The sequence below is a fragment of the Bufo gargarizans genome, chromosome 8 (assembly GCF_014858855.1).
Source record: "Bufo gargarizans isolate SCDJY-AF-19 chromosome 8, ASM1485885v1, whole genome shotgun sequence".
Lineage (NCBI taxonomy): Eukaryota > Metazoa > Chordata > Amphibia > Anura > Bufonidae > Bufo > Bufo gargarizans.
Genome location: NC_058087.1, coordinates 75,457,413 through 75,471,772, shown reverse-complemented (window position 1 = coordinate 75,471,772; position 14,360 = coordinate 75,457,413). Strand labels below are relative to the sequence as shown.

Here is a 14,360-nt window from a genome sequence, read left to right as displayed (position 1 = left end):
AGGACAGAATAGCTATGTGTATATGGCATTCAACTTAGCATGCCACTTCATTTTCTCAGGAAAACCAGAACGCAGCAGCCTCTTTCCCACGGGCGTGTGCGTCAAGTGGTTGTGCTGCAGGCCGCAATGCACGAACACAGTCCGTGGGGCAGCCGCAGCGGATCATGAACCCATTCACTTGAATGGGTCCGCGATCCGGCCATTCCGCAAAAAAGATAGGAAGTGTTTCCGTTCCACACCATTCCGCATCTTTGGATTTGCGGACCCATTGAAGTGAATAGGTCCGATGCGGAATGCCCACGGAAATGCAGTCCGCAATACGGCAACGGGGCGCACACTCCCATGGGAAAGAGGCCTAAGGCTAGTTTCACACTAGCGGCAAGGAACTGCCTGTCGGCTCCGTGCTGCCACTAGTGCACACGTTGCCCCTGCACTACCACTCCGGCCCCATTGACTATAATAGAGGCAGGCCGGAGTTCCAGCGGCAGCACGGCAAATATGCTAAGAGGTGGGCGGAATAAAACTACGACATGAACTGATGAACTATCTTCAGGATAGGTCATTAGTATCTGATGAGTGGGAGTCCACCAATCAGCTGTTTGAGAAGGCACCAGCGCTCCAGTGAGCGCCACGGTCTTCTCGCAGCTTACGAAGCACAGCCCCATTGAAGTGAATGTTAAGGAGCAGGAGGGGCCGATTAGATGATATATAGTTTTGTGTGCAAACGTTTAGGTACAACTTGTATTGTATTCATATATATTCCTGCTTGGTGGCCCAGTCCTTTATAATGAATCTTTCCCCATAAAACGATATATAATCTGCTCAATAACAGGCTCCTGCAGCTCAGACATCCATGTTCAAGAAGACAGGTTCCTGGTCATGAACGGAAATACAAGCACATGACAAAACAGAAGTACAAGTCCGTATTTTTGCCCAGAAAAACATAATGAAAGCAAATTTGTTTTTCCTAGAATTACTGAAAACTGATTATCTCCAAAATGCAACGAACAGATGAAAAAGCAAAACAAATCAAAAAACATTCACAATTCTCAACACTCAATAAACTGAAGACTATTTTACATACACAATGAGCATTGAGCAATCTTGTAAATACATTGTATGTAATCACCTGTACCAGTCCTGAGATACAGCATTTTTCTTATAACCCAGAGCTGCCTTCACAGTTTTTCAGGCTTCAGAGCTGAAATAATCATTGCTTGCTTTACACCTACAACATCTAATAATTTGAAATTATATGACAGTGTATTCCCAGCGTATTACGGGAGCTCAGCTAAGCCGTTGTGTGAACAACTTTACGACCATTTTCAATAGTGAATCGGCAGAATGATGTGAATGTGTCTTTGGGTTATTACAAATGCAGCAAAGCAGGATCGGTATAATATAAGTAGTGCCATTTATTTACATGTTTACTCAACTTTTTATGTATACTATATCTATACATAAACTATCACATGTTCAAATGTGAACAACCCCTTTAAATGTGCAAAATCTGGTAACAGCAGTGCATCACACAAGAATATCCCGCTGCTTTCTAGCCTTCCTCTACAGAAGGGTAAAATAGAAAATATTTAGGTGGTAAATACTCACATCCTATTTTCCAATAAGAGAATTGCCTCATTCTGTAACTTACTGCACTGGAAAACAGGCTCTATTAGGGCTCACTCAGACGGTCGTAGTGTTTTGCGGATGCCGGTACATGGCCGGCCCTATGATAGAAATGCCTATTTTTGTCCACGATTGCGGACAAGAATGGGACACGCTCTAACTTTTTTGAGGGGCCGCAGCACGGACTTACGGATGTGGACAGCACACGGTGTGCTGTCCACATCTTTTGCGGACCCATTGAAATGAATGAGTCTGCACCTGTTCTGTAAAATTGCGGAACAGATGCAGAACCATTCATACGGTCGTCTTAGGGGTAGAACTCAGACGCAGTGATTCTTACGCTTCAGTATGCAATGCTAGAAAGGTATCTCCAGGAGTTATACATGCTTTATTATAGGACAACTGTGCATTTGTAGTAGGAGGAGCAGCTTAAAACTTCAGGAGGGCAGATTAATTAAAGCTTTTAAGCCATTTTTTGTGGAGTATAAAAGTTGTAAATTAGAACGCATGACATATTAGCATCCTTTTTTGTGCTCCTCTCCATGTTCCAAAATGGATGATAAAAGTAGGGGGAATTATAGCTGAAGTCTACACCAGATCATAGCTGCTGTGGATTTCAGTTTCTAGCACAGGGAGCGTTAGATGTGCCAAATTTATTAAAAAAGAGAGTACTCCTTAATACATTTGGCGCATCTTGCTACACCAAATTTTTTTAACGGGTTTTCTGGGAGTTTTAAACTGATGTCTTATCCTCTGGATAGGTCATCAATATCTGATCAGTGGGGGTCCGGTGAAATTACCTTCATCAGTCATATGGCCTAGGTGAAGCTCAGCTCCATAGAAGTCTATAGGGCTAAGCGTGATACCAAGCACAGCTGCTATACGGCGCTGTGCTTGGTTTGCTGACAGAAGGCAGCAGCGCTACTGCGAGAGCCAATGCCTGATCCTGGAGGTCCCAGTTATTGGACCCCCACTGATCAGATGCTGATGACCTATCCAAAGAATGGCTAATAAGACAGGTGTAGGAATCTGCCCCAGACACTACAAAAAGACTGACCGTTCAGTTATCAGGTCTTGTTATGCTATGCTGAGAGGTGTCTTTATGTGTGTGTCTGTAAAAAGAATGGGCTTTATTTTGAAAATTAAACATATAATTAACAATGCCTTATTGCTCACAGCAACCAAGCAGAGCTCAACTTTCATTGCATATACCTATCTGGAACTTTTTACGGTAATTTTAATAAATGAGGCCCAATGTTGTACAGTGATTGTGTGTGACACAAAAGATATATACAGCAAAATGGACAGTGCACAGCAGAACAGCATAAAATCTGATAACACCATTTCCTAGCAACAAGAGCTTCATCCAACGGGTGACTATCCTGGATCTCTATGACTTTTTATGCATAAATACATTCGCCATATTAAAATAGCCCTCGTGATTTACATATTAATGAGCTATCCTCAGGATACGTCATCAAGATAAGATTAGCAGGGGTCCAACACCTGGGATCTCTACTGATCAGCTGTTTGAGGAGCCTGCAGCCTCCTCGCATCTTACATTGTATAGCGGCTGTGTTTGGTATCACGCTCCGCCCCATTCACCTGAACAGGTCTGAGATGCCCCTGGGTCATGTGACTTCATAGACCTAAGAAAGCGCAGCGGCCTCTTTGTATAGCTGATCTCTTACCGATGACCACCATTATGTAAATCCAGGAGTAGTGCTTTAACATACTTCTATATCAGCCTTGTTCACATTGTGGATATTAAGCTCTAACATCATCAAGGACCATACTAAATTCTTTAGCCTTTGTGCCTTCACTGAAATGTTTTACAGAAAGTGAACAATAACCCATATTAATATTACCAGCATGAATGCACGCGACCATGAGGGCTCCGCAGGGGATAGAGTAAGACAGGGGAGCACTCTTCCATCACCCACAGATTTCCAGCGGCTAGGACTTCACTGTTAATGTCAAACTATCATTATTGTAAAGACTGTCACACATTCTGCCATCGACTTCCAGCGGAGCTTAAAGTGTGATAAATACAGTTGGTGATATTTGTAATTATACTTACAAAAATATATACTTGCTTATTTTACATAAACTCTCTTTAAATAATGGACAGAATAATTTAAACTATCAAAACGAGTTAGTGAAGGCAATTGCTTCTTCTGTGTACACTTGGTTGCTCAGCTATACACCACTGTCCATACTGTTGTCTGATTTCATGATCTAAGTCAGAGCAATCCTTGGAAAGATGCATTTGGACGCTCAATGTGAAATTCTATGGCTCTCTTACATAACAGCACACACAAAAATAAAATTTTTCTACAAAATGAAGAGATTGTACATGCAAAATCGGTGACAGATAAAAGCTACCGCACAGCAAGCTTAGCTGAATCAACAGTAACCTTGATGCTGAGCCAACTGTGGTCCCAGCCGTCTACACTACAGCTAAAGAAACTGCATACGAACAGTATATTCATTTTTTCTTATTGCCAGTTCCATAGCAGCGGCCCATTGCACAACTTGCAACCGACATGACATCCACTTGGTGATACAGTATTGTGCCCCCTTTATGAATTCAGCTGGGGGTTATTTAGCAGCTACTTGTTCTTTCAAGCTTCATTTGACGGAGAGCTGCAAGTTGAACAGTTGCCATTCTGTATTATCAAACATGCAGGGAACAAAAAGTTCTAAGAAATCAGTGTATGAAATGAAATCACTGTATAGCAACTACACAGCATCAAAATGGAAATGTCTGCATTCGCAACAAATAAGACAAAATACCTGGATGACCCACAAAAAAAAACACAGTACATCTTGGTAAGGTCTGCAGTTGCAAAAAACTTAGTTGCCCAAACAAATGACAGGAGGCGATAGGCTGGCCTTTGAAAGAAACCCTGTAAACATCTAAAAACCAAGAAGCACACGCAGGGGAGACCTGCCTGTTCCTAGAAACCGAGCTACTAGACACAGACCTATTACTTTCAACCACACCGTATTCTCATGGGTAATGGTGTAGTTTCCGAGATTTGCCAGTTAACATCCCAATACATTCACACCCAGATCAGTGGAAGGGACCCTAAAACATTTAAAGACTATGTACATCTTTGGGGGCATTTTTCTTTGCTATTGCATTGCACCTATTAAAGGGGTTTTCTAAGAGGTCGATACCGATGGCCTGTTCTCAGGAGAGGCCATCAATATCGGATCAGTAGGGGGGTCAGACACCTGGCACTCCCCAAAGATGTTGTAGTGCTCTGGCCTCCTCACAGCTCCATAATTAGTATGGCAGCCCATGCTCAGTCACGTGAATGGGACTGACATGAAAATAGGCCATGTGACTGATGAACGTCATGTCACTGGCCTAGGAAACAGCTGATCTGTAGAGGTGCCAGGAGTCTAACTCTTACTGATCAGATACCGATGGCCTATCCGGAGGTCAGGCCATCAATATTGAATGCTTTGAAAACCCATTTAATAGGTGCAATGCAATAATGAAAACAAATTTTACCCAGATAGGTGACCTATCCTGAGGATAGGCCATCAATATCGAACACCTGAAAAAGCCCCTTTAATGGCTAAAAATAATTTTTCTAAGACATATTCTTTAAAAATTTTGCTCAGTTTGTCTATACATTAAGCTGCTAGTTTTCCCACAAACACCGTAGGCTGGTCTGTCTGTCCCCTGTTCAGAGAGATCCATCAGAGAATCTGTCTTCTGTCGGGGAACAGCAGATTGTTAATGGGTTCTGCCAACAAAGAGATAAGAGCTACAAAGATGTCAGGCAGCTTCTCGGCTGGATTTGTCTGAAGAGGGGACAGACCATCTTGTGGTGTGTGTGTGTGTGTGTGTGTGTGTGTGTGTGTGTGTGTGAAAACAGACATCTATAGATGGCAAACAAAGCAACAAAATCTATTAGAAATATTTTTTTTAGCCAATAATAGATGCATTGTAATAATAAAGAAATGCCATCAAACGTGCAAATAGCCTTTAAGTATGCTTAACATTTTGGGAGTAAAACAGCAATGACCGCCATGCCCACTGCTCTCTCCCTTCCACAGCTAGGTAAGTTTAGGGAAGTCATTAGAAATGAATGATCATCACAAATACAGTGTGGTCAAGAGGATCACCAAGAAAACAGAGAACACACTTTCACTTTGTACAACAGCAATTCCAGTAGGCTGCCACTCCCTGAAGAGTTCTTACGAGTAGCCAGCTGGACTGACAAACTACTGTGCAAGGATCTCAGATCTTAAGAGTAACAGGGGCGAAGGAACAAAGGGGAGCAGCTGAGAAGGCTCTCCGGCCGAAGAAACACAGCCTACAGAGTCCTTCATTTACCCGACATTGAACTTGACATCCAACTGCAAACATGAGCAAGTAGGGTACATGATTATCCTAAAATTACACACCAGAATTGTCTTGAAGGATTTTCTCTCCAGGTTAAGCCCACATACGTGGGAAGAAGGGAAGATACGTACGTTGGGTTATGGAAATAGAGACCGTATTTGTAACCAAAATGTGGATAAATCAAAATATAATCCAGTCTGGATTATGTTATTGATGGGAAAACATCCATAGATTGTCCAGAGGTGTGCAAAAGAATGGAGGTAAGATTAATCACACTAACACCTGAATGAAGTGACCTTTCAAATATCCAAATTTCTGTAGGAAAAGTCATCACATCCTACGTTAGAAAGTACATTCCCAGGATCTTCATTCTTCTTAAAGAAAGGACTAACAGTGATGAAATGGGACTGACGGCTTAGAAATTGCACAAAGAAATGAGAATGCATGGACAGAACAGATTTGGGATTTTGGCAATAAGGGGGGACAGAAATTTGTATTGCTCTTGCCATAATTTACAGAATTATGTGAAACGAAAAAAAACTGAAAAGAGAGAATCACTAGAAATGTAATAACTCTTTGTTTTCTAAACTGTGCAAATTAGCACAGGAACAGAGGGGAGCACACCCTACACCTGGGAGATTAACTGCATATTGAAACTTGGGGATCGAGACTGTTTGGTCAAGGGGGCACCAGCAGACAGTAGGTCTTTGCCTTCTCCTCCTCCTAATCGGTCCTCTTGTAAGCTTATAGTGGAAAATCGGTTGGTGTTGCAAGCAGAAAGGTTAGAAACTCCATCTATTCCTCCATTTCCACCAGCTTGACTGCCATTTACATAGTCAAAGGATTTAGTTGATGAAGTGCTGGCGGTTCGGATGAGACTTAAGCTATTTGCTTTTGGAACCACATGGCCTGCTGGAAGGCTCAGGTGCTTCTTCATGGGTGACAGCTCTATACCTTCAAGTAAGGAATCTACAGCTGCAGGAGATGGCTGCTTCCTTGGTGTGGAATTGCGACTTTCACTAGCTTTTAAATGACTAGGTGTATCTTTTTCTTTAGTGGATCGCACACTTCCTCCTTTCCTTGAACCGCTTCTCTGGGATGTAGATGAAGACTGTTTGGCGCCAACAGGCTGGCTACTAACTGAGGCTCCTGATGAAAACCCCTCATCTGCATCATTATAATTAATGGAGTCTTCGCCAGTCGCGGTGCCATCTGGTCCTAAAATACAAACAGAAGCCATGAGAATAGCGCTTTTAAATTACAAAAAAAAAAATATGTATTGTCGTTTCTACATTTTTATATGATTTTATTTACACACTGGATATGTTCTGACCAGTTTTTTTCAGTTTATTTGAAATTGCATTCAAATTATTGCAATCAGTATGTTAAGAAAAACACACAAAAAAAAACAACTAATTAAACCATAGTCATATGATGTCTAAAAACAAAATTATTGCCCAACTTATAATTAGTTCTCAATAACAAGCGCAATCTGTTAATTGTTCGAAAAGGAAGATTCTCCTGTGAACTATATTCTCTTAGGGTTTGGCTACACAGTGATCTTGGTTGTGCGACACCTGTCGCTCCCAAGGATAGCATTGTAGGCATAGAAATGAATAGAGACACAGCATGAATCGCATGTGTGCTGCGACAGAGACCCCAGAATCTCAAAAAATCCTACATTGGGTTGCAGTCAAATCAAACATGCGAGTCGCTCTGCGACCCCATTCATTTCTATGCTAGCACCGTTACACTGTACTACACTCGGTATAACCGAACCCTAAAGGGAGGCTGTCAGCTGTTTTGACCAATTAAATTGCTAGCTAAGGGCTGGGAAAAGCAGTAAAAACATACCTTCTGTGGAATAGTGAAAATATAAACTTTTATCCTGCCAGGTTCTGCTCCTGCACTTGCCCAGGAGGTAGATATTCACGGTGAGGTGCTCTTTGCACCAAGCTACTTCGTGGGTTAGAAAATGAAACTGTTTTGCCAAGAAAAGCGCAACTGTTTTTTGTATTTTTTTCAGCATATTCCCACTAGAATATCCCCCAATATGTTTATTTAATAAACATGATTAAAATGGAACTGGTGGTGGAATCTTATTGTGGTTATTACAGTAACTATATAATGTGTTCATTTGTTATAGGTTATGTTGTAAAATGGCTGCCTGTCTCTAGGTGATGTTGTCTTGCTGTTTAGTGTAAAACAAACACACAGATCTGCTTCTATACAGGCACTAACAGACATGATAATGAGGTGCTACTGCAGGTAGCAATACTGTATATGTTCTGCTCCCTAATACACTACTATTCACCTGTTAGATGCCTGAGCAGTTAACTAAAGGCCAGGTCACATGACTGATCTCATGTTTAGTCCTATACAGCTCTCCTATAGATGCGTTTCACAGGATTTTGGGACGTGACATTTCTTTTCTTTAGGGAAAAGCCATTACATGGATATAATAAAAGTCTGTGAGCAACATTTTAAATAGATGTATAATAGGAATTTGTTCAACAGCCTATTCTCCACGTAAATAAATGTAATCATTAAAACTGGAACACCTCTTTTAGTCACATGGGATTTAGTTTTTCATGAAGTAATGAATCTTTTTACAAAATAAAATCAATGTTTCAAGTGCACATTATTTTGAACTGCAGAGAACCTTTGAAATCCACACTGCTGTATGTACCATTCTGCTGCCTATAGAAGCTTTAAAGAATGCTTTAAAGGGCAACTGACATCACCATAAACGCCTCCCCAAGCATTTGCAGTACCTGACAGCTAAAGTCATCATGTCTCCAATCAGGTTTTAGCTTGTGTCATTCGATGGAAAACTTTGCCAAAAGACAACTTTATTCATCCTGGGTGGTGTATGCAAATTGCGTGGTTGAAGTCAAGGGCACAGAGGTCTTCACGTTCCAAGTCAAGCTAGCTGCTCCCCCGTCCTGCCTCTTTCCCCCTGATTGACTGCTCAGTGCTTCTTTGCTTTAGGCACAATGCGCCTGAGATCCCATGTATGCACCGGTGAGCCAATCTTCAGTTTACTTGTCTTCAACGGGCTCACTCTCGGGAGTTGGCGTCTGTCCAGTAAATATGCGCCTGCTCAGTGAGCCTCTAAAGCCAAGCACTAAAGATTGGCTCTCTACGCAGATGCTGAAAATGAACCAGAATGGCTTATGAGCAGGATTTTAGGCGCATAGTGCCTGAATAAAAAAGCACAGAGCCGACAATCAGGGAAAGGGTCAGGATGGGGGCACGGCCAGCTGGACTTGGAGAGTCAAGATTGCTGCCCTCTTGACTTCAAGCAGCCAATTTGCATATACTGCCTGGGATGAATAAAGATGTTTTTTGGCAAACTTTTACATCACATGAAATAGGCAAAGGCATAGATAGAGACATGATGACTATGGCTGTGAGGTACCCGGGGCGGTTCCTTTCAAGGCAGTACTACTAAGACAGGGCCATATCTAGCCATAATTAATCTAAACTTCGGATCTGTCAGCTCTCCTGATTTTTTTTTTTTTTTTTTTTTTTAACAAAATCCTTGCACTTTATTTTCTGCAAACAAAAGGCATCAAAAGTGTCTGTTAACACTAGTTTCAATATGATTAAAACAGAAGAAAAATAATGTAAAAAAATTATCAACTGATTGAATAATTTTAATGAATGCTTTGAAAAATTTGGAATGAATGAAATGAAGTCACAAAGCACATTTCAAATTACATACAGCACACTGTAAATACTGCACAATTACACATCATCCTCACCTACCTGATATTGCCCTATCAAGGCCATCGTGTCTTTAGCTCATTCAATGTAAGCAGAGTCATTAGGGTTTTAGGCATACACAAACACGAGCGCATTGCCAGAAAGAGGAGTGCTGATGTCATGCAGACCCATGCAGATACAGGAACCAATATATCACACATGCAGCAGTGGTTCTCTAACTTAGACGGCCAGGCACACACGTAATGTGATCAATGCTGCCATTTGTGAGGAACTACTCCTTTTCTGTACTGCAGAATTCTATCTGAAGTGCCGTCATGGCCGTCATCCAACTCATTATAGACATGAAACACGGTAATGGTCTGAGAATCACTGAGATGGATCAGTCACATCCAGTCAACATGAAATATTTAAGGTGAAGAAACTAAGCACTGGAAGTGGATTCCCAAGCTTAAAAGAAATCTCCACCATGTTTTAATGAGACGCTTGCTAACAACTGGTAAGTTCCATTAATTAATGTAAAAGATAGACAGGTAATCCTCCAATAATATATGGTCCATTATATCGCATAGTACAGTCACTTGGGCATATACCGCACGAGAATACCATACAAGTGAAGCTGGTAGGGAACAGGCTATTAAGTGCAGGTAAAACAATATTTGATATTATTAAAAATGTCATTTCCTACTGCTAGAAGTGATCTGGTAGTCCTTTAAAATTAGACTCACTGAGGCTATGCTCCATTAAAGGCCTCAGTCACTGTTTCTGTAAAAATTGCATGGTTGCATGGGGGGGGGGAACAAAAAAAAACTAACAGATTCATTGTAATTGGCACCATTCGCAACGGTCATGCAAGTGATGCAGGGCACCGTCCGCGCCTGTCATGCGATTTATCCAGGTCATGTGACTGATCCAGTGCTTCAGTTACTTTCATTGTTCTGCTCCTATAATGGAGCACAGGAGTTGAAAAAAAGTATACCAATGTGAATGTAGCCTATAAAGATTTTTATTCTCATATGCAATATTCATGGCCATTTTTGCCCTAAATGAGCAGCCAAGCTATGTGGGGAGCCCTGTGTATTTGTAAACCTTTCCAAGTATTCAGTTAAGGTATGTAAATGAGGAGTCCTAATTTGATAGTAACATGCATGCCAGCATCTTGTGGGTATGAGATTGTTACCGGCATGGCTGGCACTAATGTGCTTGGTATATAAGGGGATGCAATGGCTAGAACAGAGGCAGTGTTGGGTATTTATGGTACTATGATTTGGAGAATTTATGTCCTGATTATTTAGGAACAGTGAAACAATTATTCAAGTACCTATTTAGCCTGTAAACATTAAGAGGATTTTTTCTGGCCAACTAATGACCTATCCTCTGGATAGCCTATTAGTATCTGATCGGTGGGAGTTCGACATCCCCGCCGATTACCTGTTTGAGAAGCCAGCGGCGCTTGCAGTAGGGCTGCGGCCTTCTCACAGCTCACCAAGCACAGCGCCGTACATTGTATAGCGGCTGTGCTTGGTATCACACGTGACTGATTAACGAAACGTCACTGGCCTAGACTAAACTGGAGAAGGCTGCAGTGCTACTGTGAGCACCACTGCCTTCTCAAACAGATGATAGGTGGGGGTCCTAGATGTCGGAACCCCACCAAACAGATACCGACCTTAAAAAAAAAGTGTCGGAAAACCCCTTTAAAAACAGAATATGAAGACTGCAATCTCCTCCCACGGTTCATGTTCTGATCAAGTTTTTAAATTGTATGTCATATCATGAGAATTTGCAGTGCTGCCACTGTATGAAGAACGGACAATGATTTGTCAGCAGATTGTTACCTATAAAACTGGCTGACAGGGCTAGACAGTGAAAACATCACACATGTCTGACCCCGTCAATCACAGTGCAGAGGACACGCCAGTTGCAGAGACAGCAGAGCCTCCAGGTGTAATGGCAACGCCCCGGACTCCTAGTGGCTCAGGCTGAATATATTCATAATAATTTTTCTCAGCAATGTGGACACATATGAACATGGGACCAACACAGATTTCTTCAGCCGCCAAGCGCACATGTAACAGGTCAGCCAGTTTCATGGGTACAAATCTGCTGACAGATGCCCTTTAATATGCCCTGATCTGTATACAATATACATACACTGACTCCATCTATTCTAAACTGAAGTTTGGGGTAAAAAGTATACATAAAAACATGAGTAAATCTAAAAAATATTACCACCGACTGATCTTAGCTTTCTCAGGCTGCAAAGTGTCAATCCTGAGTAACCTGTCTGGAGCCATGCACATGCAGTCAAGTATATTTACATGCTACACCTCTGCGGAAATCATTAAATTGACCAGAACTTGGGAAGTCTCATTTCAGAAGTGATCAATGTGCACCCAGTTTTCGTGTGGCCGTCTTATTTGTCAGCTTTACGGCACAATTATTACATTTGACTAGTAGAGAAATAGCTACACTTTCAATTTTATCTATTAAGAGACTATAAAATATTCTTGCGAACCAGAAGGTAGTTACGGTCTACCTACTTCTAGCTAAACAGCGCAGACTAAGGACAAAATGAAATTGGACAGTGCCTACAGGTAGATGCAAGGCTCACTGGTTTCCACTCGGATGACCTCATTCATTTTGTTTTTCCTTGCTGCAAGCAAAGTAATTATGTAACTGGAACAAACACAAAGCCAATCTTCTTCAAGACGGTATCAATGTATTTTCTGAAATCATTGTATTATGACTGCGTTTACACAGGATACAATTTGTGGTGGCAAAATCTGCAACAAATTGTGCAAGGTTTACACTCGGATTTGCCAAGAATTTCACCCTGTGCATTGCAAAGGGTGAAATCTGCAGTGGAAACCCACAGCATAAATTAACTGACTGATACATTTAGGCCTCATGCACACGACCGTTGTTTGGGTTCGCATCAGAGCCGCCGTTTTGGCGACTCGGATGCGGACCCATTCATTTCAATGGGACCGCAAAAGATGCGGACAGCACTCCATGTGCTGTCCGCATCCGTGGCCCCGCTAAAAAAAATATACCATGTCCTATTCTTGTCCTCGCTTTGCGGACAAGAATAGCCATTTATATTGCCGGCGCCCGTTCCGTTCCGCAAATTGCGGAAGGCAACACGGGCACCTTCCGTTTTTTGCGGATCCGCGGTTTGCAGACCGCAAAAAACGGCACGGTCGTGTGCATGAGGCCTTAGGCTGCATATTTTTTTCTGAGCATGTGGATGAGATTTCATAAAATCCTACCCACTTTGCGAGTTTAAAAAGCTGTGGAGGTGCTGCACGTCAATACTGCAGCGTGTGAACGTAACCTAAATGTGTGATGGCAATGAGTGGTAGGAATTGCTTGCATTACGCCAAATGTTCTGTAATGTAGCACAGTAGACTCACCTAATTCTAGTAAAGTTCATCAAATATCCTACAGCATCTGCATGGTCTTTATCTCTAGTTTTTAAATATCATGGTTATAATAAATGTTGGTAATTTTTACCCTCCTGCTCTATGGAGAACTAAGGCATAAGATGCATATAAAACAAAACGTATTCCACTCACTGGAGCTAAAATCTACTAAATCTATTACAATACAGCATTAAAACATAGCAGGGTTTAAATCTGCCATGTACTGTATGGAATAAATGAATATACAGTATTAGCTCTGAGATAATCTTTGCCTTTAGCTCTATCCCTAACCTGAAACACACTCATGAACATGAAACAAACCAAGCACCAAAACTGGGCAGCCACAAAGTCAACACAGCGTGAAATAAGAGTTCTCCAGTTAACCATTATTGCTGAATGTATTCCATAACCATGCCAAGCATGTCTGCAAGGAAATACATTAATCAGATGCTGAGCAGAGCCAATTAACAGAATGTTAATACCCGACCTTCAGCTTGGACCATAGGTTTGGAGAACCTAGTGCATTGTTAAACAATGAATGAAAGCACTAAAGAGGAAGGGGCTCCTATAAACAGAGCATTGGTTTTCCACAATCTACTCTCTTGTAGGTGCCTGTCTCCACATCTCTGGCCTACCCTCTGTGGCAGCTTCTGGAGAGATGGTCTCAGGGGTCAGGTACACAAGAACATCCCCTTCGGGAGTGTCCCCTAGGTTTGGAGTGGTGCGCAAGTTCGGGGAGCCCGGATTCGATTCAGTTGTGAGGTCAAAACCATCTGGGATTCAACACAGGAACATTTTAGTGTATTTCTGAAGACAGACAGCCGCGTCGCACACTTGTTTGCTGATTGCGGCTTCTCCAAAACAAGATTAGAATACAGAAAATCTCATGTCGATTGTGATTCACCAGAAGAAAAACGTGAACAATGTATAACAAGCAAACTAACATACATGTAAATACAACGTTATATCGTACTAATTAAATCTAAATGAACAATGAATGAAAAATGAATGGATTGAGTCACTGTTGAGAAATAATGGGATCTTAGAATGCCCTGATCCTCGTTTATATTAAAGGGGTTTTCCAAGTTATATTAAAATTTGTTCACTAAGAATTCTGATTAAAATAAAGATGCAAAAGTGCCGTAAATGGCTGCAATGGTGATGTGCCTGTACACCCCATGTGACCTCTACAGCCAATCAGAGGCCTTAGCAGTATACGG

General features: G+C 41.7%; 1 protein-coding gene across 3 annotated transcripts in view; it reads right to left on the bottom strand.

Moving 5' to 3' along the window:
• Positions 1-274: 274 nt before the first annotated feature.
• Positions 275-14,360, bottom strand: part of FAM126B (family with sequence similarity 126 member B) — a 103,947-nt gene continuing 89,861 nt past the window's right edge. For 2 of the 3 annotated variants that reach the window (XM_044304975.1, XM_044304974.1), the window contains 2 exons: positions 13,776-13,913; positions 275-7,207 (listed from right to left, as the gene is read on the bottom strand). In XM_044304975.1, the coding sequence (XP_044160910.1) occupies positions 6,615-7,207; positions 13,776-13,913 (731 nt within the window). In that variant the 3' untranslated portion in view covers positions 275-6,614. The remainder of the gene's footprint in view (positions 7,208-13,775; positions 13,914-14,360) is intronic. The other variant, XM_044304976.1, reaches the window with a different exon arrangement.